Source organism: Lissotriton vulgaris, chromosome 1_1 (genome assembly GCF_964263255.1).
Source record: "Lissotriton vulgaris chromosome 1_1, aLisVul1.2, whole genome shotgun sequence".
NCBI classification, from domain to species: Eukaryota; Metazoa; Chordata; class Amphibia; order Caudata; family Salamandridae; genus Lissotriton; species Lissotriton vulgaris.
The window spans coordinates 1,014,859,997-1,014,887,973 of record NC_141685.1 but is presented as its reverse complement, the minus strand read 5'-3'; the positions used below and the strand labels follow the sequence as shown (position 1 = coordinate 1,014,887,973).

At 47.5% G+C, this 27,977-nt stretch overlaps 1 protein-coding gene across 1 annotated transcript in view; it reads left to right on the top strand.

Annotated features, from left to right (window-relative positions):
• ATP13A1 (ATPase 13A1) overlaps positions 1-27,977 on the top strand; it is a 446,812-nt gene that overhangs the window by 48,034 nt on the left and 370,801 nt on the right. The window contains exon 3 of the mRNA XM_086961461.1: positions 27,504-27,694. Coding sequence (XP_086817587.1) covers positions 27,504-27,694 — 191 coding nt within the window. The remainder of the gene's footprint in view (positions 1-27,503; positions 27,695-27,977) is intronic.

Here is a 27,977-nt window from a genome sequence, read left to right as displayed (position 1 = left end):
GCAACACGACATTACCATTCAAGAGATCAAACACCTGGCACGAGGCATATCCGACTACTCCCATATGGGCACACCTCATTATAGGGAACAGCGGGTAGGGTGTGCTGCGCCCATAAATTCCCGGTTCCTCCACAACCCGGAGTCCAAACAGAGGATAACTCGTACGATTGACCAATACTTCCAAGAAAACGATGGGACAGTGGAATCCCCTACCGTCCTCCGGGAAGCATTCAAAACCGTACTAAGGGGGTGAAGCCCTCTCCACAATTGCCGGACAACGCAAGGAAAAGGAAAAACAGATGCTACCCATCGAGCGTGACCTTCTCGTTTTGGAGGGGGCAGCTCAAGTTGATGGAAATCCGGGGGCTGTGCACCAGATGAAGCTCAAAGCGGCCGAATACAAGACACTGGCCACTGATGCCGCTAAAAACCTAGCGAGAGATGGCCGCTTGTACGACCAAGGAAACAAAGCGGGAAAATTAATAGCCTGGTTGGACAAAAAGCAGAAAGCGCAGAGAGTGGTGGCTGAGCTCCCTCCTCACTGAACCTCAAGAGATAGTTAGTGAATTCGCAGCACATTTCAAAAGAGCGTACCGAAGGGGATCGGAGCTCCTGTAGGAAGACTCCTCCTTGCTCTTTGCCGACATTAAGCTACCCACCCTCTCTGACGACCGAGAGACCTTGGAAGGTACGCTCACCGCAGAAGAGCTGGCCAAGGCGATCATTGAACTCCAGCCTGGGAAAGCCCTAGGTCTCCCTATTGAGCTGTACAAGCTCAAACCCGATAGCCTGGACCAGCACATTAAGAGTATGTTTGAGGACAGTAAAGTGCTGGGGAAACTACCGAGAGACCAGCGCATCACCACGTTGGTAGCCATCTCTAAAGAAGGGAAACCCGAAGAGCTGTGCACCTCTTACAGGCCGATCTCACTGATAAATGCTGACCCCAAAATCCTTGCGAGACTGTTCGCAAATAGGATCAAGCCGATAATCACCAAATTGATCCACCCAGACCAATCGAGCTTTATGCTGTACCGCAACACCGCCCTCAACTTAAGACGACGACTCCATGGAATGTTAGGACGCTGCCACATGATCCAGGAGGATGCGGTTGTGGTTTCGTTGGATGCCGCTATGGCATTTGACACGCTCGAATGGCCGTATATGATGGCGGTCCTCAATAAGATGGGCTTTGGCCCTAATTTCATTGGGTGGATACGCCTCCTCTATAGCCATTAGCCCAGGTGGTGGTCAACAATAAGATCTCAGAGATATATACATTGGAGAGAGGGACGCGGCAGGGCTGCCCCCTCTCACCCCTCCTTTTCGCCCCCTCTTTAGAGCCGCTTGCGACCTGGATACGACAAGGCCTCTCACTACAGGGGCTCAGGTGGTCTGAGGGGTGGGAGGACCGGATTTTGCTCTATTTGGACGACTTCCTCATATACCTCGCCTCCCCTTCCAAATCACTTCGAGTTGCCTCAGACATCTTCACCAGTTTCGGGAGAAACTCTAGTTACAACATTAACTGGGGTAAATTGTTGCTATATGTCCTGCATGGCGCCCCACCCCTCAATGCAGCATGACTGCCCGATCAAGACGGCCACAGAGGGGTTCACATATCTTGGTATCTTCATCTCCACTGATTTGATGGCCCGGTACGAGAGGAACCTCTTACCACCCCTGCAGAGGTTCAAAAGGGACACCGCCACTAGGAAAAAGCTACAGCTGTCCCTACTAGGTCCGTCAGCTCTTTTCAAGATGATGGCGCTGCCATGTTTCTTATATGCTTTCCAAAATTACCCGGATTTAGTCCCGCAAAAGTATTTTACAGACATCGAGGCCACCCAGTGGAACCTGTTGTATGCTGGAACGCCACGCATCTCACTCCATAAACTTACACTAGGGTGGTACGATGGGGGTATAGCGCTTCCGGACATACTACTGAGCAGCACACCTCTCGGCCATAAACCAGGGCACGTACTGTGGTAGGGACGATCCCGGCTATGGGATGGATAAGCGTCTCCTTCCAGGTGGGAACTTTGAGGCGGCACTCTACTCTAAACCTAACAAATATTCCCTTTACAGGGCCTACAAGAAACTCGGTCCAACTCTGGCACATTGTGAGCCGCAAACTGGGATGGGCTGACAAACTCACATTGGCTACCCCGCTATGGGTTTCGGAAAGGCTGGGTACACTGGGTCGAACTAAAGGGTTTCGTAACTGGGACCTGATGGGGATCTCTCGTATAAAAGACCTATGGGGGCCCAATAGTATGGTGACATTTGCCTCACTACAGCAAACGTATGCATTAGCACAAACTGAATACTTTCGATACGTACGGATCAGGCACTCACTCCAGGCCAACATTACACCCGGAACACCGCTTCCGGAGTCCTCCCCCTAGAGGATAGACTGCTGGACGGTCATCTGCCAGAAAAGGCTATCTCCCTCACATATAAAAACGTATACACCACTCCCCTGACCCCTTGCTCACACTTAGAAGAAAGTGGGAGACTGATGGTCTTGAGGTCAATGACGAAGAATGGAGAGAGGCACTTTCCTCCCCCAAAGAAGTGGCAATATCAGCAAAACTGAGGCTGATACAACGGAAAATATTACACTGAGTTTACATTTCTGGTACCCGACTAGTATTGATGGGTAGGAGTGAGGAAAGGCTCTATAGGAGACAGTGTGGGGAGGTGGGGACATTCCTGCACATAGTATGGGAGTGCCCCCTGATACAAACCTACTGGAAACGGGTTCACAACTGTATGCGTAATGTCTGGGGGGGTAGAATTGCGACAAAACACTACAAAAAAAACAAATCTAGCTGGCTGAAAACCACTTAAAACTGAACTCCCTCAAAACGGAATTCCTTGTAATCGCTCCCCCTAACAAAACTCACACTATCATAGACTCGATGAAGCACCTAACAGCTCTCAATAGACAACCGCTCATAGTCAACTCAGCAAAATCTCTAGGGGTAACGCTGGACAATAACCTTAAGATGCAGAAACACATCAGCGCCTCAACAAAGGGAGCCAACTTCCACCTAAAGACCCTGCGAAAACTGAAACCCTATCTGCCCTCCTTCGATTTCAAACATGCAGTTCAAGCCCTAGTTATCCCCCGCTTGGAGTAACCTTATGCGGACTCCCTAGGTCATCGACAGGCCCGCTAAGAGCCACGATCAACTCAGCTGCGAGACTCATCACTGGTTCTAAGAGAAACACCCACATATCCCCAGACCCGAGAGCCCTCAGCTGGCTACCGTTTGAAGCCAGAATTCATTTAAAAATAGCTTGTATGACACACAAGGCTCTCTACCACAACGCCCCACAATGCCTAGCTCAGTAACTGGTGCTCTCAGCGGGCAGCAGAGCTTCCAGGAGTGCCAAGACTCTTCTCATACAACCTCAACGATTTGCCAAGAAAAATACGTATAACCGGTCCTTCTCCGGTATGGCTCCAAGGATATGGAATGCCGGGACGTGGCCACGGAGGCGACCAAGGTGGCTCTCGTACTCCTTTGTGTTCTGCCTGAGCCCTGCCTCTGGTCCGATTGCTCCACGCCAGCGGTTTCTTCTGTTTGCACGCTCGCCTTCCTTAAGCTGACTGTCGCTGTTGTGACGGCCTCTTGCTGCCGTCCACCGTGTGTTCATCCTGATACATACCACGTTGACGGAGCCTCCCTCCTGCGCTCGTCTAGCGCCTCACTGCCCTCTGGTTGTCCCGCGACTGTGACCCTGCCTGTCCTCCAGCAACCCTTCCTCCACTTCCTGCGACATGGGGAAGAAAGACCCCAACCAACGAAAGTTACAATTCAACAAGGCTCCTGGCCCCACCTCTGACATCCCCCCCCAGGCCCTGTTGATAGGGCAATGGGATCAAACGACTCAGAGCACTCTGCCTCGCTTACTACGGCCATGCTTAACGAAATGAGGGCCGGTTTCAAGTCACTCGATAACCGATTTGACAACCTTGACAAGAAATTGGCTGATATGGGGTCTAAGATTCAGGGGCACGATCGAAGGCTGGATGTGGTGGAGGCAAGGGTATCGGACATTGAAGATGGTGCCTGGTCCTCACTGAAGCGACTAGACAGGCTGGAAAAGATCCTCAAAGACGTGGCCATCAAGAATGAGCACTTGGAGGCCCGCAGCCGCCGCAATATTTTTGAATCCTTGGTGTTGCGGTGACGACCTCCACTAGGCGTATGGACTTCTTTGGAGAAACTTCTCACAGAACTGTTCGGTAGGGACGTGTTCACACAGGGCTTCGTGGTTGAGAGCGCTCACAGAATGTTTAGGCCCCGTCCTCGACCGGGTCTCTTCCCCCCCCCCCCCCCCGTCCCATTATTGCTCGCCTCATGAACTTTAGAGATAGAGATGCTGCTCTCCGTTCAGCTCGGGACATGGGTGACATCCAGTGGCAAGGGAACAAATTGGCTTTCTTTCCTGACTTTACCATCATAGTTCAGGAGGCGCGGCGCAAATTCAACGGTGTCAAAGCCACCCTGAAAAACCTAGGCCTCCGGTACGGCATGCTGTAACCCAGCACGACTGAGGGTCGATATGGATGGCAGGTTTTGTATCTTTGAAAACCCCACGGAGGCGCAGGAATTTTGCCGGGACTACAGAAAAAGCAGCTCAGGGGCGAATGGCATGCTGCGAACCGGCTCCCCGTCTCAAGGAGGTTCACAGGACATCGTTAAACTATTCACCGATTCTGTGACTGGTTGACTGTTATTACATTTATCACTGTGCTCTGCTGTGTTTCATACATTCATGTTTTTCTTTTCCATCTTTTGAAGTCCTATTGCTCTACGTCCCACCGGCGTGGCGTTGCCAAGCCCAATGGTGAATACCAAAGTTTCTCTGTTTTGTATGGTATTTTTGCGATGTGCCCATTTGTTTCCTACAGTAATGGGTTTGTTCACGCTGTACTCATGTTTGGCTAAGACGGTTGGGGTTTGCCTCTTTGGGGTCCAAAAGAGGCTGGGTGGGGTATTTGTTCAATTTCATTGCTCATTTTAGAATCATTGCTCAGTGTGTTCGTTTGTTGCGTTGGATTTGCATGCATTGCGACTTTAATGTGCTTAGGATTTTTCAATGGTTAAGCTAGGACATCATCCCGGTCCCTCCGGGCTCTCCCTGATGTCTTGGAATGTTAGGGATTTAAACAACACTAAGAAGCGTAGACAAGTCCTCCACTATATTATTCGGCACAACATCGATATTGTATTTTTACAGGAGACCCATTTGTCCGATTCCGCCCACTCCTCCATTGCCAACTACAGTTGTTACGCTAGGGGTGGTTGCCATATTCATACACAAACGTGTTCCCTTTGCACTGCACAAGACCGTGACTGATGTAGAGGGTCGAACTCTGATTGTTACAGGTTCCCTTCTGGGTCACAAGATTTCATTTATTGGGGTTTATGGTCCAAATATAGACTCCCCTTCTTTTTTCCACGAACTACATGTGCAGCTCCTCACACTTGATCCTGGACTAGTGATAATGGGGGGCGATTTCAATTTATTGCTGGACCCGGCCAGGGACATTACTTCCTCTTCTCCGGTTACTAAAACTCGTTCCCGGCAGGCCCTACGAGACATATGCACTCATTTTTCCTTGATAGTCATTGAAAGCAAACTGCACCCACATCGCCCGACTTCACCCACTATTCTGGGTTTCATAATACATGGACCAGGTTAGTCTCCCCGGGAACTGCAGGCTGGGTGGGTGGGCTACTTACTTGACCCCGTACACTTTCGGATCACTCTCTGGTTGTTCTCCAATTAAATGTTTACAGGCCGGGTGGCTATGAGCGGTAATGGCGCTTTCCTGGAAGGGCGCTTGCGGACCCGGTTTTTCACGAGGAAGTTCGGAGCTCCATTGAAGACTATTTTGAAATGAATACTGGGTCAGTGGACACCTGGGCGGTTCTCTGGGAGGGGTTCAAGGCCTACATCAGAGGCGTATGTATCTCGAAACACGCTGGTGTGTTGCGTGATTTGCGTTCTACTATGACTCGCATTGAACGAGACATCGCCACTCTGGACAGAGAATTAATGGTCGCCGCCTCCAGTACAGATGAGGCTAGACGGCTGGCACTGCTGCTCGAATTTAGGAAACAGCAGAACGTGAATTATTGTTCCTAAATGAGCAAAATACCAAGCGGCGTTCTGGTGAAGGCGAACGACCTGTTAGATTATTGGCTCAGACCCTGCGTCCCCCTCGGGACTCATCTTACACCACGGAGATCATGGACCCACATGACACTTTGCCACACTCTACCCCAGATATATGTGATTCCTTTCTTTCCTTTCTTTCATATTATAAGGCACTATATGCGTCCAGAATCTCTGGAGATTTGCGTGATCAAGGGGACTACTTGGCAGAGATTGCCATGGTCTATTTAGAAAGATATATGCAGGATTTTTTGGCGGTTCATATTACCCAGGACAGCATTTTGGAGGCCATGGAGGCACTGCGGGGCTACTTAGCTCCTGGCCTTGACGGCTTCTCCGCCGAGTTTTATAAAGCATACAATCTTGGTTACACGGTTGGTGGAGGTGGATGCTGAAGCGCTGGAGGTAGGTCGCCTTCCCCCAACATTCAGAGAGGCAGTCATTATTCTCCTTCCTAAGCCCGGCAGAGACCCTACACTGTGTAGTTCTTATAGGCCGCTGTCTTTATTGAACCTCGATTACAAAATACTTGCCAAGGTGATTGCGATACGACTGTCCTTATTAATGGAATCCATCATCTCACCGACTCAGTCTGGTTTTGTGCCACATAGGTCCACTTCCCTCAATTTGAGGACCTCATTTACTGTCTTGCATAGGATCGACCCCGCCTCGGCAGCTGCTGCCATCCTCCTTGATGCGGAGAAGACATTTGATTCCCTTGAGTGGCCTTTTTTCCTGTCTGTCATGAGACGCATGGGCATGCCCGAGTGCTTTGTCTCCACAGTGGCTTTGCTCTACACAGAGCTAACTGCTAGATTGCATCTGAATGGCACGATTTCTGGCCCTTGCACCTTATCCCGGGGTACGCGACAGGGCTGCCCCCTGTCCCCATTGCTCTTTATTTTGGCAATGGATCCCCTGGTTCGCCATTTTCAAGAAAAGCACCTACATTGTGGCCTGCAGTTCCGCACTGGCCCCCTTTTAACCTCGCTTTATGCGGATGACACTATATTATATGTTAGACTGCCCCAGCTCAACCTTGACCCCTCATTTTGGAAATAATACGCTTCGGTAAATTTTCCGGGCTCAACATTAACTGGCACAAGTCAGTCGTCTTTCCACTCACGGCTAGCAAGTCTGCCTGGACTTGTGCATTTCCGCTTGTATGGTACCAAGACTCGGTCAAATATCTTGGTGTCCATGTACATATAGATACAACTACCATGATTAGACTGAACTACGGTAAGGCGATCAGTTCTCTCGAATCTCAGATCGTGAGATGGCTACGTCTACCATTGTCAATGGCTGGGAGAGTCGCCATTATTAAAATGGTAGCCCTTCTGCGGTTCTTATATCTTTTTAATAATATCCCCATCGCACTCACCAAAACCTTCTTTTCGCAGTTACGTACATTACTATTACGTCTTGTCTGGGGGGATAAGACATCTCGGGTTAGCTGGCAGATTCTGAACCTACCATACATTAGTGGGGGGGGGGGGGCTTCGGTGTCCAGACTTTTATTTATATTATCTGATTGCACTATGCTGCTATGCGCATGGCTGGTTCCACCCGGACGCCCACATCCCATATTTGAAGCCAGAGGCCGACCTGGTACTCCCTCGTCACCTTTCCACTATTTTGCCTACTGGATTTCCTCTGGATCCCCACGACATTCAAATGGTATCGCCCACATGCTGGGCATGGGACAGACTGCTAGGCCTGGAACGTCTGTACTCACTGGCATTACCCCTACCGAATCCCTCTTTGGTCCCCATAACTGGTGAGATACTGATTCAACGCACGCTGGAAAAATTTCACATTCGCACAATAGGAGACCTGTTCCCCGAAAACCACGCCTTCTCGGTGCTGGAGGATGTCTGATTTTCGGAACGCTCTTTTATGGACACCTTTGTTCTGTCACGTGTACAATCCATACTTCGGGCCACATTTCCTTCATTCCCGATTGCCCCTGAACCAACCCTTTCATTGGCGCTGCTCATTATGGACCCTACAGGTGCACATCTAGTCTCTAAACTGTACAAGCAATGTTGTGCATCCATTCCTATCTCTGACACTAAGGTGCGTGCTGCGTGGGAGGTGGATTTGGGTACGCTTATTTGAAGAACCGGCCCTAGAAGGGCCTGGCGGCACAGGGCACGCCTGAAATCTCAGAGTTCACCTGCCTTGTTGTACAGAGACACAGAATACTCTGTTAGCGTAGAAAACCAAATTTATTAGCTGCAGCTATGCACAGTTGTCCAAGAAGTACACCAATAGTAGGTTCTCAGGAGACTGCCACTTCACTCCGTGGCTCAGTCTTTTATAACCATACACACCCACAGAAAAACACTCCCTATACACCAAATTTTAGCCAATAGGAAAACATTCAAAACAAGGTACCATGTAACCAGAACGTCCCCCTTGAGTCGTGTTCTTGCCCAACCCCATAAGTCAATCAATGTCAGCACCTATAGGTCAATCAGTAATGGCAGGACGTGTTTGTGTGCTTCAAAGGACAACGTAAGAAATAGGATAATGCAGGGAAAGAATACAGAAGGCCAGCAAATAAGATAAGGCAGGGAAAGAATACTGAAGGCCAACAGACAGTTGGGACAAGGATTAGTCAGTCTAGACAAGGATTAGTCAGTTTGGCTAGTTCCTGGAATTGGCTTCACAACAAGGAAGGGGGTTTATTTGACACGTAGCAGTACAAAGGGCAAAAACACTTAGTTTGCCTAGCTGCCTGAGTGAGGGCAACACAAAATACAAAATGGATTCAAAACTGAATTACATCAGACCCTCCTTTTGCCATTACACAGGCAAAACACACTCACGTTAATCTGAGTCAATGTCAATAGCCATGAGGCTGTCAAGCTGTTGCTGCAACATTAATTTTCATATTTTCTGCTTTCTGTGAGTGGCCTTGGGACACACATGGTGGCACAAAGGCCGCAGATAGCGGGTCCACATTGTAGACGGAGGCAACATGAAAAGATAATGGCCAAAGTCACTCCAATGAAAGTCAGTACCTTCCATCCCCATGTGGACAGTAATCCCCAGAACCATCCTGTCAAAGACAAGTTTCCTTTGTCCTGGTGGATGGACTCAGCGATCAGGTGCAATTTAGAGATGGCCTGGTATACTGTAGGGGCGTTGTCAGGTTTGTAAATGCAACAGCTGGATCCAATCAATTTACATACCCCACCACGGTCCGCAAGAATGATATCTCAAACCATTTTGTTCTGTAATGTCATAAGGCGGTCCGCCTGAAGCTCGGCTGTGAGGTTACTCAGTGCCCCCACAGTTTCGTCTATCGTTGCCTCAACAACTCTAATTAGGTGCCTTATGTTTCTGCTATTGACCATAGGGCCCCAGAATGGGAGGAATCCTTTGAAAAAGTCGACTCCCTTCTGTCCTGCTGTGTCTTCTGAATCAATGACTCCTCTACTGTACCTATTTCTGTGATTTTCTGAAGGGGCGGTATATGTCGGAGGAAGGAGAAAAGCCACGTAACAGGACCCTGAGAAATTAGTTGGTAACCATGTATAGGCCCTGTCATGGCAAATTAAATATGTTCCCTGAGATGCCACTGACGGTGGAGAAGTCTGGGATGCATAGGTATATGTATGTGCACAAGAGCTCTTTCCCAATTGGGCCTTAGCATTCTGACCATTTCCTTGGAGACACAGGTGGCCTGGGTGGGGTACAGTGCATATGGGCGGGGATGTCTTTCGTCTGGCCCTGTCTGTAAGGCTAGTAACTTAACGGGTCACGTTCCAGCCAATGTATTCCCGTTGTTCGTCGGCGGGGAACTCATTAATTTTACTATAATATTTGGACATAGCCCATATTCCCTTCACTAGAGGGTCATGACTAACGTCAACCCCACCCCCACATGGACCAACAGGGTGCCGGGGTTGGTTCTCGTAAGCATTAGAGAACATAGATGTGTAAGCCCAAGCGGACCCCTTTAGGGGAAAAAGGTAAAACTAAATATGGCATCCCTTTATCCGTAGTACGGGGCAAGAGTCCACAAACCCAACAATTGGTGGTGTTGACCACCAATTGATGCTGGTGTAACAATTGAATGAATACATTATTGAAATATTCCATTCTCCTACGTTGCTCATGTTCTGGTAGTGTATGTAACTGGTGCGGGGAGGCAGTGGTGCGAAAAGGCACAGGATGGGAGGTAGGTATAGGTATCTGCTGCATAGTATAAATAACCCGACCCACACAAGCTAATATAATACATAAAATATTAAAATACACAATGTTATACCACATCTATTATGCAATAATTTGCAATATTTCTTCTTCATTTTATCCTTCTTATCATTTCTCTTTAGTATAGCAGAATCCATCCTCTAAATGTTGCTCGTGGCAGTCTTCCTTCTTCACTCAGCTGTGATTATCAGCCGTCCTATGACACTGCAAGTCCCGCAGGCCTATTGCCTCTACTCGGGTCACAAACTAAGACTCTTACCACGACCCTGCAACCTAATTGGATAGTCCGTGTCACTGAAAAGTGCAATCAAAAGAAAAATTCTCAATTGTCTCTAGCCACTCTAGGCCTCAAATTGTATCTCGTCTTATTTAGCACAGTGTGGTCCTGAAAAAGTGTCTCTGGATTGATCGTGTTCAACCTGAGATGTGGTGGTACAGCTTCCTGTAAAACGTCATCACCCTCTTTCTCAGATTGAGTCCAATCTAGGTGTGCATTGCTAAAGGGTACGAATCGGGGGACCCTTTCACCTTGAAAATCGCCAATACCTTCACGGACCCACTGGTCGTAAGGCAAAGGCAAGGGTACTTTCTTACAATGCACACCGTGGATCCAATTTTTTTTTCCGACCACCTTCACAGCTGTGCGTGTTGTCAACTCCTGACGAGGTTCTCTCTAGCGAGGTTACAAATTCTTTGATCTCTGGAAATTCTTGATGCAAACTTAATCACCGGGTTGTATGGTATGGCCAGGATCAGTGGAAGCCTGAGGCAAGGCGTCTTGTACCTGTTGATGAAGGACACGCAATTTAGTGGTGAGTCATGCAAATAATCAATCAACAATGGATGCTCTATCTCTGAATACTTCTTTGGCCTTGGGACTCCCCAGACATTTGCTGGGCGTCCAAACACTACCTCGTAGGGACTGAGTCCCATATGGGAATGGACAGTTGTTAGAGTAGACAAAAGGGCCAAGGGCAAAGCATCGGGCCAGGCAAGACCCGTGCTGGCTTTTATCTTCGCGAGCTTGAGCTAAAGAGTACCATTATAGCACTCCACCAAACCTGCTGACCGAGGGTGGTTTGCCGCATGGAATTTCTGTTTGATACCAAGACCTGCACACACTTTCTGCATTATCTGACCCACGAATTTACTTCCGTTGTCACTCCAAACAATTCGAGGTAAACCAAACCTCGGGAAAAACTCCTTCAAAAGGACTTTAGCCGTAGACAGAGCAGTATTATCCTTTAGGGGGTAGGCCTCTATCCATCTAGAAAAGGCACACACCACCACAAGGACATACTTCAGATTATTACATCGCTCCATGTGAATATAGTCTATTTACAACACCTCAAAAGGATACGTTGGGGGAGCAAAATGGCCTGCTGGGGCTGGTGTTCCCTTCCCTGGATTGTGCATCAAGCGGACAATACAGTGATTAACCAAATTATCTGCACATTTAGGGATCCCCACATTCTGCCATACAGGGGCCAGAAGTTTGCATATCCCTTTAGCACTAATGTGGGCTGGACCATGTGCCATGGTAAATACTGGAAGTACATAGGTGTCTGGTAACAGCCAGCGCTGATGTTCCGACAATTCTGTCCAACACCCTGTCACGTCCAACATTCCTGTACCTTCTCTCCACTTACTCAGTTCTTTCTCTGTAGCCTCTTCCTGGATCATTTTTACACTTTCTATTGTGTCCTCACACATCCCTCCTTGTCTGACCCATCTAGTAGGGCCCGCAACATACATGCGGCTTGTAACGTCTCTGGCTGTTTCTTTCGCTGTCTGGTCTGCAAAAGCATTTCCTCGACCCACATCATCAGTGATCCTCTTATGCGCACTACATTTAACAATTGCTATCTGAGTGGGCAAGGTAAGTGATTCGAGAAGGTCATTTACCAACTGGCCGTGCTGTATTTTAGTGCCGTGGGAGGTGAAAAACCCTCTTTGCCTCCACAGACGGCCAAAACTGTGGGCCACTCCAAACGCATACTAGCTATCGGTGTACACATTCACTCTTTTTCCTTCAGCCAATACACAAGCTCTAGTCAGTGCTATCAATTCAGCTGCCTGGGCTGAATTGTTGCTAATGCGTGCGGTTTCCACAATTGTGTACAAAGTAGTGACTGCATAGGCCGAAGTCGTCTCACCATTGGGGAGCTTGAAACACAAATCATCCACCCATAGGATCCCATCCGGGTCCAGGAGTGGAGTGTCCTTTAGATCCACCCCACTGTTTGTCTCCTCCTCTGTGCGGAGGAAACAATCATGCTGCTCCGGAGTACCTTTTTCTACTGGGGTCGGTAATAGTGTGGCTGGGTTTAGGGTATTGCATCGTTTAATATGTACATGGCTGGCCAAGAGCGTCCGCTCGTACCCTGACAAGCGGGCGCTCGTAAGGTGCTGAGTCTTTGTTCTATTTAGGAGGGTATCTACTGCATGCGGCACCATGACAATAAGAGTATTATTCAGTACCGATCCAGCAGACTGGCGAATGGAAACTGTTGCTGCTGCTGCTGTGGCTTTCAGACACCTGGGCAACGCCTTGGCTACTGGGTCTAGTGTGGCCGAAAAATAGGCACATGGGCGCTGTTTGTCTCCAAATTGTTGCATTAAAACTGACCATGCGCAACCTTCTCTCTCGCGAACGTAGAGTGTGAAAGGCTTACTGTAATCCGGAGTACCTAACACAGGAGCAGAGCATAAGGAAGTACGTAAGTCAGTGAAACTTAACTGACATTCCGCAGTCCAAGGGAGAGGTTGGGGTGTATCTTTGAGTGAGTGCCAACAGAGGTTTCGCTAACAAAGAAAAATTTGGAATCCACTGCCTACAATAAGAGATAATGCTTAAAAAGGCACGCACCTCCCTTTGTGTACATGGTATAGACATTTGAGCAATTGCTTGGATACGTTCTGGGGTCAATCGCCGTCCCTCCTTCGACAAGAGATGACCTAGATAGGTAACCTCTTGGCGACAATATTGCAATTTAGAGGGTGAAACCTTGTAATGAAGGTCAGACCAGTGACGTAATAGTGAAATAGTAACCTGTTTACAAATGTCCTCAGAATCAGCAGCAACCAACAGGTCATCTACGTATTGAATAAGGGTGGCACCTGGGGGCAAAGAGAAAGCATCAAGCTGAGTTTTCAAAGCTTGACTATAAATGGAGGGACTCTCGCAATAGCCTTGAGGAGCACGTTTGAACCGGAAGCTTCGGCCTCCTAAAGAGAAGCCGAAAATATCCCTACTTTCCTCAGCAATGGGAATGCTGAAGAAAGCATTCTTGAGGTCAATAACAGAAAACCAAGCAGCGGAAGCAGGTATCATTGTCAATAGGGCAGTGATATCTGGGACAACAGGAAATTGGGGTACAACAATCTTGTTGACCTCCCGGAGGCCAATCACAAAACGATAAACAGGTGGCTGAGAAGAGTCAGTACTTTTAAGAACAGGTAAAACAGGACTATTGCATACATTTCCACTTGTCTCTTCAACCACGTCTTTCTGAACCAAATTATAAATAATAGCCAAGAGAGCTCTTTCACCATCACTGTAAATCTTATACTGGGGAATGCGAGGTAACTTAACATTGGATTTGCGAGTGACGATGTAGGGCGGAATCTGCAGGAGACCTACATCATTGGGGCCTGTAGCCCAGAGGGTGGCAGGAAGGGAGCGCTGTGGAAAATAAATACAAACTTGGTGAACATTATCGGCGCCATCTTGCCCCTTTCCAAGCCCATTCGTGCGCGTAAGCGGTAGCCATTTTGAGCACCATGGCCTCCCTGCCCCTCGCTGATAGCCAGCGCGTCTCTCTCTCTCTTAACCTCGCAAGCATTCCCCCGCACGCTGACAACCCCCGCTCTCTCATGCCTTGGGTCATAAACCCCTCTTCAGCGCAGCTTCACCACGGAATCCCATCCTGTTCCCAGAGCGACACCTCCCCTCATTCCTTTCATGGCCTCAAACCCTTCTGATGCAAACCCCCTTTTCCTGTGTCCCCGTTTGTCTTCCCTGTTCCCAGGCCGCCACCTGGCTCTGCGGATACTGTTTATTACCCCGTACAGTAGGAAGTTTCCCCTCCCCATCAAAAGACCCCCGAACCGATCAAAGCCCCCACCCCATGAGATCCGATCAACCCCATGCATTCCGTGAATCGGCGGAATGCCCTGCTGTGCGACAACCATCACCTGTTGTGACCGGGGTGGGGAATCCAACTGTAAATGTATGTGGGAACGGGTCTGAAGGGGAGATTCCGAGGATGTTCTTTCAAGTACTAAAGTATTGCGAGAATGTGTTATGTGCAATAAAGGTCATAAACCCTAGTATAAGAGGCCAGGCCTCAGAGATGTGGTTAGAGCACCTCGTGACGATACTTGCTGTCTGAATTGAAGTGTTCTCCTCCGGAGAGAATAAAATCCTCGTTTCCTGCCTTCCAGTCTCCAGCGCCTGCTTCTTCATTGATTAATATTGGTGGGTCATAGAGGCGATACCGCCGGGCAACATAAAAGGGTCTTTGGTTACCGGTTGTCTTTGGAACCCTTTTTAACAATTGGCGTCCCAAACGTGGGGCCCATCAGCGACTCGTGGATCCAGTGGGAGAGGTCCCGACGACAGAGTGAACGACTGCAACGATCGGAAGGTACCCTGTCCGATAGACCCTCGTCTGACAGCCGATCATCCGAACTTCACTGGTTCCGAACAGACCTCTCTCGAGTGATCTGCGGTCCTGACTGGGAACCATCAGGAGTGCCACGAGAAGTACGAAGAGAAGAGGACGATCGGGCGCTGGATTCGGAAGACGAGAAACTGTCCATGCGGTCCGGGTAAGGTCGTGTAAACACGACGAATTGCGAAAGTGATAGATAGTTGAAGGTGATTGATAATTGTTGAGAAAATACTAGTATTACTTTGTGTTAATTTATTGGAGATTCACTGTCTACAAACGGAGAAACAACAGGCTCTCCCTTTATAAACAGCGAAGGATAGGTACGCACCCGTCGGACCTATCTTTCTCCCCCACTGAACAATTGCCCCTTCCCCCCATTGATTAACTGTTATAGATTGTTTTCTGGAGATTCTCTGTCTGCAAACAGGGAAAAATAGGTCCCCTCTTTGCAGATAGTGAAAGGGTAGGTGACGCGAACTTTTGCGAGCCTACTTATTCTCCCCATTGACCATATTGATTTTTTATTTTTGACCTAACATTGATTGCTCAGAATTGGTTCATGAGGTATTCACTATGTGCAAACAACGTAGAATAGAAATATTCTGTCTAGTCTTTGCGCGCAGTGATAAGATAGGTAGTGCTGACTATTATCCCATTGTGATCCGTCATGCCTGTCTTCTCCCCACTGGTTAGTAGCCTGTTTTACCCGGACCGCTTATTAGAGATGAACCATCCGGCTCCGCTGGAAGGCACCCCTAATAAGGACATGTTCATGAAGCATGGATTAATCGCTATAGCCTACAGTGAGCTGTGGCATAAATATACGAAAAAGGATCGAGAAAGACAGTGGCCACTGAGAGGATCCTTTGATCTTGACAAAATAGAAACGGTAGAAATAGCCCTTCGTAGGAATGAAACAACACCTATTATGCTCGATAGTCTCGGCATGTGGCGCAAAGAAGCCACACGACGAAGGGAAGGCGACGAATTTAGAAAAGATGAGGGGACACGACGGATAACCCTCCAAACGTCTAGTAGGCAAAGGGAAGGGCCAGCGATGGCACAGTCCCGAGGAGTAGACATGAAAAGCGAACGGTGTAAAGGGATGTGCCGACAAGCCAACCCCGGAACACAACGACCCGAAGGTAATCCCCCGACACTATGCACAGGACGAACAGATGTAAAACAAAACCAATGTGCTTTCTGTAAATGTCTTGGACACTGGAAAGCCCAATGCCCGACTCTGCAAAGCATAGGTAAGAACGGAGGGTCGACAGAAAGAACAGGCCGACAGAAAGGGAAAAGGCACGAGATAAAAACCAATCAGACTAGTGCAGACAGGACCACCCCGTTTGATTATGCTCGGTGGCACAGATTTCGTCAGACCAATTTTAACGACATGTTAGAGTTCTGGGACTGATTGCTCTCTGTTACTCCCCCACTCTGAAAAACAAACACAACTGCAGGTCAGTGTAAACAACCCCCCGTTAGAGAAAAGACTCAAGAAAGCCAAGCGTCTATTATATAACTTAGGATTTAATTACGGTAAAACACACAACCAACAGTAAATAGAATAACTAGTAGAACTCTCTAAAAAACAAACTTTACTAATAGGAAAAATACAAAACATATTATGCTCACTCCGGAAGTCTTCCAATGTAACAGTTCGATGGTCCCGCCCATCCGAAACACATAGCACGTGTGGGGCGGGGCCTGCCAGCAACCATGGGCCAAAAAAAAGAGACCGCTGGCGAGAAGGTACTGGAGACTCCACACAGCAGGCAATGAAATGGTCTTCCCATACTACCCTTCCAGGGATGGCGTCCCCCGGACCGCGAGTAGGGAGGGGGCGGATGAAAATGACCCCCTCCCCTGTATCTCCTGGTCCGGCCATCACGAATTTCTCCATCGAACGGATGCAGGGTGGGCAGGGAGGAAGAGGCGACGCGGACGAGCCTCTTCCACCTCCACAGGTAGGAGGCTTCCCTGCCCTGGCCCGGCGCCGATGTCCTCCAGCCGGGCGACGGCCATATTTCCGCAACACAGGACATACAAGACCCGGCTGGTATACTTGCGTAGTACAGGACATACAATGTCCGACGGGCATATTTACGGAGCACCGGATGTACAGTGGTCCCCCAAGAGTCGGAATCAGGGGTGTAGGGTGGTCATCATGTGCACCCCTGATTCAAAGGGACGGCGTAGGATGCGCCGGGAGAGGAAGGCGGCACGGACGAGCCTCCCTCACCTCCCCAGATGAAGGCTCCACTGCTGCACCCTGGCGCCCCGAACCAAAATGTCCTGCTCCAGCAGCATGATGCTCCGTCTTTCGCCATCACAAGAAGTTTCCTCCTCTCCTGATAGATACAACGAAGGGCGGTTGCTGCAGGGTCTCAAAATGGCGTCTGGGCCCTCGAAAGGCGGGTCTAGGCCGCTGGAGTAACTTTGTCCGAAATTGCAACTCGGGCACTTGCCCACCTGGGCGCAAGCCCCCACCATCGACAAACATCCCCTCGACTTTGAAGATTCTATCAAAGTCCCAAGAGCCCTCGGCCCCTTCAGGCTTCCGGTGAGGAACAGTTGCATTGATCTCAAATGAAATAACCACGGCACAGCAACAAGATGGCGGTGCTCTCGTGTCTGCATCAGCTTCCGTCTGAACCACCCAGGAACATTATGGGCTAACGAACTCGAGCAAGTTCCGGCTGAACATCAACATGGCCCGGTAAGAGAGACTCTACCCCCTCCCTCTCTTGATTGACGGTCCACACCACCAGCCCCTCTGTTAGCACAGTTTTCTTTTGAACTGCCGAAAGGGACTCTGGTCCAACCGCCAATTGTCGGGGATATTTTGCCCCTGATGCTGCTTCCGGACTAAACCGGCCTCGCCCAAAATGGCGCTGGTATCAATGGAAACTAACGGATGCCTCGTGGTGTTCCTTAGCTAATGAAACTTGATGTACTAAGATATATATATATATATACGAACCATTGCGCACTCGATGTTAAAGGGAGGAGGGTTCACTTGGCGAACATTTAAGAAGGGTTCCGTAAAATGTTGATTTCAATGAACAATTTATTTTTGATATTTGTTGTAACTGATACATAACGTCGCTTATGATGCACACCCGCGGTTTACATCTAGGAAATGTGATTACAATGAGCTTGACTGTGTTTCCATTTATGAACTGAAATGCCCCTGATTCCCTCGTCACGCAATGAAATGTTTTTGGTTACTTGCAAATAATTAATTAGACCTTTTTTACATGTTCTTGTGCTACAAAATAACCCCCTACTGTATGTGCTTCCATCGACGACATGTCAGGCCAAAAATATGAATTGCGTTCTCACGTTTTACGTACTGAATAATTCTACAAATAAAGGTCTTAAAAAGCTATGGATAGGCATTGCATACTTTTGTAAATGCGGGTATCGGTGGGAGGGTTTTTCTGTGCGCAACTGTTCTGCTCTTTTTTTAAGGTTATCCGAGAAATGGTTGTTCGGCCCTGGGTTGATGGTCGAATCGAAGGTATGATACGTTGCCTCCAAAATATGCGACTAAGCTCAGGAACTAACATATGAAGAAGGACCTCGACTTCTGAGAATGGGTAAAGTAAAGTGGGGTGACTAATAAAATGTTATAAAGATATGGTGGTCGAAGGTACTAAGGTACAGGGTTGAACGAAGAACTGATATGCCTTAGAACATCACAGCTTTGGGAATGATTTAGGGATCCCGATGGCCGGATACATCTACAAAACCGGGTACCTCACGCTAGGCACCTCTGATTCCTCTTTAGCGTTTTCACTACACACGATCCTTAATGCCATCCTCGAACCTCCCCATGAACCACCTATCACATTGCCTACCCCCATGACTTTAGGAAACCAAAAAGCTAAGGGATTATATCCCGAAGAGATAAGTACGAGTATGTGGTAAGTAAAGGACTTTCGTGCCCATACATTTGATGTGTTCGAATGTTGTCCCCTACCTCCCCTTTTTCCCCCCCTTTTTTCCCTCTGCAGGTTACATTAGAATCCCGATTGGAGTATCATAAGGGATCTGGAACCACGTCACGCCCGATGCATGAAAACGGACTACCGCTGCAAGACGACACAAAAAGGACGCCCTACCCAATGCACGACCTTTTTGTACTAGATCTAATGCTTTTCTGTCCCAAAACTGCATGCTTTTTACATCCTAACACAGACCCGAAACGTCTAACGTTGGGTAACGCACTGAATAGCCCAAACAATACACGGTCATTCTCTATGTCCCATGTGTACTGTTTTGCCTATTGTCTCTCTCTCTTTCTCTCTCTCTCTCTCTCTCTCACTCTTTCACCCCTCCACACTTTCCCTCTTCCTAGCGACTGGCACCTAATTGGCGAACCTGGTGCACCTCCTGATTGGCCCCAAATACCACAAGTATTTGCACAAATTTGTCCTAAATAAAATTGTATCGGTACCACGTTACTACCTCTCCTTTTCTACTAAAATATGGATGAAATTTAAATTGGCCGATAGGAAAGGGACAGGTAAGACGACTAAGGTTCCCTAAATTTGACCCACTGTCAGGGAACTATTTGTCAGTGGCTTCTATGATAAAATGTGTCTGTGGTAATGCGACCACCCCCATTCCAAATTGTCTCCGTACCCCAAGCTGTAAGAAATGATCGAGACACCCCCATCTACCCAAAATGCCCCCAGTTTGGTATCAGCTGCCCTGAACGAGAACTTGAAAAACGCCCCTTGCTCCGACTCGCTGTGCTCCTAATCGTTTTTCATAAGATCCCACCTTCCCCGAGGATAAGTTTAATAATTATCGCAAACCACCCCCCGAGTTTTTGTAGTAACCAGGTTGCGAGGATTTATATAGAAAGTTAGAAAGATGTATGCAAAATTAAAAAATAGATCGAAAATCGAAAGACCTTGATGCTGTAAGCCTTGCTGAAAATAAGATGTTTTGATGTAATGAAGACTTGTTTAGCCTATGTTCATCCCTCAGAAGGATGCCTATCAGACTATGGTGAATAGCACGTTGCACTTTTTGTAAAATACAAGGCCCTGAAGACCAGCCTAGCCTTGCAAGACTCGTACTAGGGAAATGGGTCTCTGCCAGAAGAACTGCCATCTACTATAATAGACATATGACAAATGAACGTAATAATCATCAAAGCGTCAAAGAATTAGCCAACAAAAGGAAGTTGTAAGGAATCCAGCAAATCCATCATCAATTGTTTATACGTTAGCCGCAAAAATCTCAAATGTAGCGAGTGCTTACCCCAGTTGCTTGGTGTTGGGAGAGAAAATAGATTTATGTAATCACCTTTTTCTGCAAAATCTCTAAAGACTGTCTTTTCAACACTCATTTAAGGGTATCACTGTCGGAGGGGAAAGAGACCGGATGTGGGAGCACGCGGCCTGACTGCGGATTGTGGAACATCAGCGACGGAGGCCGAGGCGAGACCACAGCAGTAAGGAGTCGCAGGACGGGGCACTGTTTCAAACAAAGCTAAGGAAAAGGCTGACCTGAAGCCCCTGCTCCATGATCAACGTGTGCCAAAAAGTCCCCGCTCTCTGAACATGGTTACGGACCCGCCTGTCGCAAACCCTCCGTCCCCCTGATCTGTTCCCGACATGGCCTTGCTCCATCCCCTCCTCCTCCGACCTACCATAAGGACTGTTCACACCCGCACCTTTCCACCCGAACTCCCAAGTTCCTCCAAATCCTACTGAGCTACCCAGAGAAGAGTACTCCCTGCGTCAGAAGGAAGGGAGCTCCGACTAAGTAGACCACGAACTATGTTAAATCCCAGAACGGTGACCTAGAACTCCACCAAGGGTCGCCCCCGAAGAAAAGATAAACAAAGTCTGTGGTTCTGCCCGCTACCAAGCACCCTGAAGATGATGGAAGCAACAGGAAATTCCCACCACAGAGACTCAAGAAACGAACAGATCTCACAATTCTGGAACAATTGCATTTTCCATTGCAAAATCTATGCTCTGCATTACGGAAGAAGATGCACCTGCCCCAAAACCGTAACGCATTCCTCCTACGAGGTCTGACGAAAACCAAACAGAATGCACCCCTACCCGCAGACCCCCAACGACTCAATCCACATGAACATTTCTGTTGATAGGTAATCCAGGTGCTCAACAGTGCCGACAGAAGACGACAAAGGACTACGAGAACTCTGATATATATTTTTTACTGTATCTCATTTCTCTCCCAACCACCATTGGACTGACTATGCACCCGCCGTATACAAAAAGGACTTACTTATATGATAACCTACCAGTTCTTATTCTATGATCTGTACCCAACGCCCTCGCTACATAATTCTAGTCTGATATTGCATTACGATGACTTTTTCTGCAACCAACTTAACGATGAACCCGCCTACTAAATGATGAGATTTTTCAATATGATGTTTATAATGTGATGTTTATGTACAGTTCTTTCGCCTAAGTCTCCTCTCCCTTACTTATGATCGCTGCATATAGGTGTAGATAGGAAATAGGCCAGCAAGATGTCTTGGAAATGTTAAAGGGAGGACTGTGGAAAATAAATACAAACTTGGTGAACATTATCGGCGCCATCTTGCCCCTTTCCAAGCCCATTCGTGCGCGTAAGCGGTAGCCATTTTGAGCACCATGGCCTCCCTGCCCCTCGCTGATAGCCAGCGCGTCTCTCTCTCTCTTAACCTCGCAAGCATTCCCCCGCACGCTGACAACCCCCGCTCTCTCATGCCTTGGGTCATAAACCCCTCTTCAGCGCAGCTTCACCACGGAATCCCATCCTGTTCCCAGCGCGACACCTCCCCTCATTCCTTTCATGGCCTCAAACCCTTCTGATGCAAACCCCCTTTTCCTGTGTCCCCGTTTGTCTTCCCTGTTCCCAGGCCGCCACCTGGCTCTGCGGATACTGTTTATTACCCCGTACAGTAGGAAGTTTCCCCTCCCCATCAAAAGACCCCCAAACCGATCAAAGCCCCCACCCCATGAGATCCGATCAACCCCATGCATTCCGTGAATCGGCGGAATGCCCTGCTGTGCGACAACCATCACCTGTTGTGACCGGGGTGGGGAATCCAACTGTAAATGTATGTGGGAACGGGTCTGAAGGGGAGATTCCGAGGATGTTCTTTCAAGTACTAAAGTATTGCGAGAATGTGTTATGTGCAATAAAGGTCATAAACCCTAGTATAAGAGGCCAGGCCTCAGAGATGTGGTTAGAGCACCTCGTGACGATACTTGCTGTCTGAATTGAAGTGTTCTCCTCCGGAGAGAATAAAATCCTCGTTTCCTGCCTTCCAGTCTCCAGCGCCTGCTTCTTCATTGATTAATATTGGTGGGTCATAGAGGCGATACCGCCGGGCAACATAAAAGGGTCTTTGGTTACCGGTTGTCTTTGGAACCCTTTTTAACAGCGCAATTCAGGGGGGAGTTGGTCTTTAGACAAATCTGCCGGAGAAATCAATTTCTTACTCAAAGTGAGGTGTACACCAGAAGGGGAACAATGCAATGTCGTGTGCAATCTTTTTAACAAATCCAAACCTAACAAATTTCCACCACAATCAGTTGTTAAAATAAGTGGAGCCTCCAAATCATAAGGACCTATTGATATGGGCAGAGGACAAGAAACTGGGTTATGAACTGGGGCGCCAGAAAATCCTACAGAAACATTTGTTAAGCCAGACAAAGGTGCCCCAGGGAGTTTAGAGTGGATGATAGAACTCTTGCACCAGTGTCCAATAGAAATGGCTCTGAAACACCTAGTACAACGACTTCAATATAAGGCCCATTTTGGTCCACTGGAACTGATATGACTCCCTCACTTTGTCTATGACTGTACTAGCTAGTATGAAAACTTTGACTCTCATCCTCTGTATAATAATCATCATTGTAATAATAGGCAGACTGGGCATTCTGCTGATCAAAATAATTCATGGAGTTTTGAGGGGGAAAGGAACGCTGGTCTTGAGATAATGTCCCCTACCCCTGGGTGTTGACTGGTAGCCGCCTCGGCCTCGCGGCCCAGGCATACCACCAGCACGCTGCAACAAAACCGGGCAACTATTCTTGAAGTGACCTTCCTCCTTACAATAAGCGCATTGATTTGGACCCAGTGGGGGCCGGGAAACAAAAGGCTCAGGTTTTTGCAACAGCTTCTGGAATTGGGGAGGCGGCTGATACTGGCGCCGAGCAGGGCGAGGGGGATAAGCCTGTTGCAAAAGAACTTTAGTTTTTAATTCCTTAGTCTTCTTATCAAGTTTGTCCTTTTCCTCTTTATCCCTATTTTCATAATACTGAGCAGTAGCCAATATCTGAGCAGAAGAGGAAACTGCCCATGAACTTTCGGAATCCTTCAGTTTATTAGAAAGTTTGGAGAGCAAATTAAACACAAATTTATCTACAAACAATCGTTGGCCACCTTCCGTGCTCATATCCTGACCACTGTGATCAAGAAACAACTCCTCAAATAGAGTAAAGAAGTCTGAAACGCTTTCATCTTTCTTTTGCTTGCAGGCAGCTAACTTATCCCAATTAACTCGCAGAGGGGGCATCATAGTTTTCATTAAGGCAATGATCCTAGCAGGAAGGTCTGCAATTAAACCATCAGGTTTAGCACCACCCACTTGGATTACATCTGCGGCAAGTATAGTAGCCCAATCGCCTCCCAATTCTTGGGCATGGTCCTCTTTCCGAATCCTAGCCCACAATGGTTGTGGGACCACATTTCCCATCAACATGTCTATATCTGCTAAATTCATAATGCATGCATCAACAGTCTGGGACAGCTCTTTATAATAACCAGCAGGATTTTTACGGGGGTCTGGTAAGGATTGTTTGAGGGCCAGAACCTCAGACCTTTTCCAAGGAACATGTACCCATACACGTTGAAAGTGAACGGGTATACCAGGATTATTGCCCTAGGGTGCAACCGCTACTCTCCACACCGGGGGAACCTCTCTCATAGGATAGTGTTTCAGTTGCCTGTTAACAGAAGGATCGGGGTTCAGGCAGAGGCCGGTAGGTGAACATTGTTCTGAAGGTGACAAGTGTCCTTACAGCATCCTCAACCTCAGCACCCACAATTATCCCTTTGTTAAAGTCATCCTGAACATCTAGCAGACCCTGGGGAGCTAATCCTAATCCCATGTCCTCCCACTCTAGTCCAAGAATGACACACATGGTATCAAAAACATGTCTTTGCGTTGGCGCATCCCACTGCTGGAAAGTGTCCATGATATCTTGTATAGCATACTGGGGACCATTCATGATCCACTTACGGGCAGGGAGATCTAACGCATCCCGTTCTTCGGGACCAGGGAGCTGACTACGGGTCTGCCTACAAGGAAGAACAGGAGTCATGTTTAATGACCCAAAGAAAGGGGACAAAAGGCCAGAAACGGTGTCAACCATCGGTTTATGAACTGAAGGGGGAATTCGACATAAGGTCAGGGGACAAGGTATTATGCGGGGCAGAAGAGAGGGTAACCGGTATAAAGGGAGTCTGAAGCAAAGGAGTCTGAGGCAAAGGAGGTGGCGGGATTGGAATACCGGAAGGGCCTGTGGCAGAGGTGTAGAGACTGGTTGGGGGAACAGGTGGCTGGGCTGGTGGTAATAGTAGGGGTGCATTGGCACCCTGTGCATAAGGCTGGGGCAATCTCAACAGGTGGGACAGTAAAGGATCCTTTTTGGGGTCAACATCTTTGTCTGCAGGGGGAAGTTGGCAACACCTGATAACACTTATCTATTGCCATACGATGTTGTCTATCTGAAACCTCAATCGCATAATCAGTCTCATTTTCTTTAAACAGTCATGCCCTTTTCCTTCCTATCTCTTTTTTGCTTGCTTAATTTCTTTCTGTTTGGCTTCCTTGCGCTTAAGGCGAAAGGAGTCAAACATAGCCGGCCGGGCTTTTCTCTTAAACAATGTAGCTTCCAAATTATCTAATATATCAGACTCAAAACTACCATTTTGTGGCCACTGCAAAACATCATCTTTTCTCGTATAGCGGACCCACACTTCATTAAAGGTGATGGGGCCTACACCATGTTTAGAATAAAGCTCATAGGTGGGAGTTCCAGCCGGAGGAATTGGACAAGAGTCCTCCAGTCGGGAATCCCTATCACAACAACAACATCTTCTTCTAAACTTACTGAAACCAGGCATCGTTATTTCACTGGCTTCTTTACAAACATCAAGGGGTTAATCAATCAACACAGCACAAATGTACTCGCCCCTCTGCTTCGGCTTTTGCAATAGCCGAATCAAAAACAAAGAAGTGGGAGCTATCCACTATTACTTAACCAAATGTTCTCTTACGCCAACAGAGGTCCGTCTAACGTCTCGCAATACCAGTCATCACCAAAGGGACCAAGGCAGGGCAGGGCGCCAGTCAGGGCAGCAGTCACCAGCAGCCGTTGGAAAGGAGAAGCCGCTCTGCAAAGACCTTAGGTCCACTTTCGACATGCAGAGGTCAATCATGTGGTCGCTTCCTCCAGAATTTCCTTGCGGGATTTCCTCACGACCCTCGGGCTCGACCGCTACCTCTGAAGCCCCCCCCACGTTGGGCTGCCAGTCGAACCAGCCCTAGAAGGGCCTGGCGGCGCAGGGCACGCCTGAAATCTCAGAGTTCACCTTCCTTGTTGTACAGAGACACAAAATACTCTGTTAGTGTAGAAAACCAAATTTATTAGCTGCAGCTATGCACAGTTGTCCCAGAAGTACACCAATAGTAGTTTCTCAGGAGACTGCCACTTCACTCCGTGGCTCACAGTCTTTTATAACCATACACACCCACAGAAAAACACTCCCCATGCACCAAATTTTAGCCAATAGGAAAACATTCAAAACAAGGTACCATGTAACTAGAACGTCCCCCTTGAGTCGTGTTCTTGCCCAACCACATAAGTCAATCAATTACAGCACCTATAGGTCAATCAGTAATGGTAGGACGGGTTTGTGTGCTTCAAAGGACAACTTAAGAAATAGGATAATGCAGGGAAAGAATACCGAAGGCCAACAAATAAGATCAGGCAGGGAAAGAATACTGAAGGCCAACCGACAGTTGGGACAAGGATTAGTCGGTCTAGACAAGGATTAGTCCGTTTGGCTAGTTCCTGGAATTGGCTTCACAACAAGGAAGCGGGGTTATTTGACATGTAGCAGTACAAAGGGCAAAAACACTTGGTTTGCCAAGCTGCATGAGTGAGGGCAACACAAAATACAAAATGGAGTCAAAACTGAATTACCTCACATTGCTGATGACCAATGGGAACAGTGCTGTAGGGCAACTAAGGAGATCTCTTTAAACAGTAGGCATAAACTTCTCCATTTTAACTTTCTTTGCAGATATATATAATTTTTATTTTTTGCAGAATAAAACCAAGTAGAACGTAAGACAAAGTGAATTCATCAAACGCTGTAAATGCAGGTGAACGATTGTCGTCATCACATTTGGTGAAATAAATATGATGGGGTACGTGCTGGCAATATTGGGTTCCTACATATCCTCAATCAACATTCAATAAATGATACTCTCTCTCCCGGTGAAATCAATCAGTCACTCCCCGTTATTGGATTTGTGCCAATTTACCAATGCTCTTGTAGACCCCCTCAGCCAGCATGCACCTATGTGCATTCACTGGCTTTCATTAAACTTTGGACCAAACAGACTGCATACATCCTTGGTCACATCCCTTCTCCCCATCAACCTTGCATGAAGAGGTACAAATTCACCCTCTATATCCAGTATTAGAACCGTTTTGAGTGTCTAATGACCCAAGCATGGCCCTGTATCCAAGGGCTCTTGCATAGGTGGCAACTCAGTCTGATGCAATTTTTTTGTTTAATTGGAATTAAAGATGGGTACACCTGCAACGATCATTAAAGTGCAAGTGTGAATATCTTTGTTAAAAATCCAGTCGGATCAGTCCGTGAGTTAATGGTTCTGATGCAAAAATGTGTGACCTGATTGTTCGGTGTTGGAAGTCCTGGAGTTGGCTTATTTAGTTTTCCATTGTTCCAAAGTCTATAAACGGAGCGCATTTGTTGTTGATGGAGAACACTTTTTATTTACAGTGGTAGATACTTTCAGTTGGAACCGAGTGCTGTGTTAAAATTAATTCATTATTTTAATTGCACACAACTCAGACAAAAAATTACACGCCTACCCCCATATTGTACTTTTTCTGACGCACACGTTTGCAGTAGATTGAACGTCCTACCCCTTAGGAGTATGTGTGTCTTTTTTTTTTTTATCTCATGTTTAAAGTGTTTTTTTCTTATTTTTAAATAAAGTCATCACATTGTCAAGAGATTATCTAATTGCTTAGTGTACGGTTTAAAAATGAAAATGATTACTTTTTGTGTTTTGAACCCTTCTTGTAGGAGGAAGATGGGCAGGAGATTCTGTCTTTTGAGTTTCAGAAGATCAAGTATTGCTACGACAGGGAGGAGCGGAAAGCCTTCATCCCAGTGGCTTTCCCTGTTGAGTATCCACTATCCCATTACCAGAATGCAAAAGGGTATCAGGATGATGCTGATCTCAAAGCTGCTGAGAAGAAGTATGGGTTAAACAAGTAAGTGCTCTGGTTTCACATGCTGGCTTTCAATTCATTTTTGTAATGGTAGTTTTAGTGCTGTATGGCTATTTGTTCCTGAGCAATTTACTGCATGTGTAAAATGTGATCTCGTAGCAGCAGTTAAAGATGAAAAAACATGAGAACACGCATTTTTATGTCAATCGAATTTAGCATTGTACATGTTGGATTAAGCAAGATGTTTAACACATGTTTGATATGGTAATTTATGGAATTGTCCAGCCCTCTTGATTGATCACTGTGGAAATTGTCTTTGTAGTGC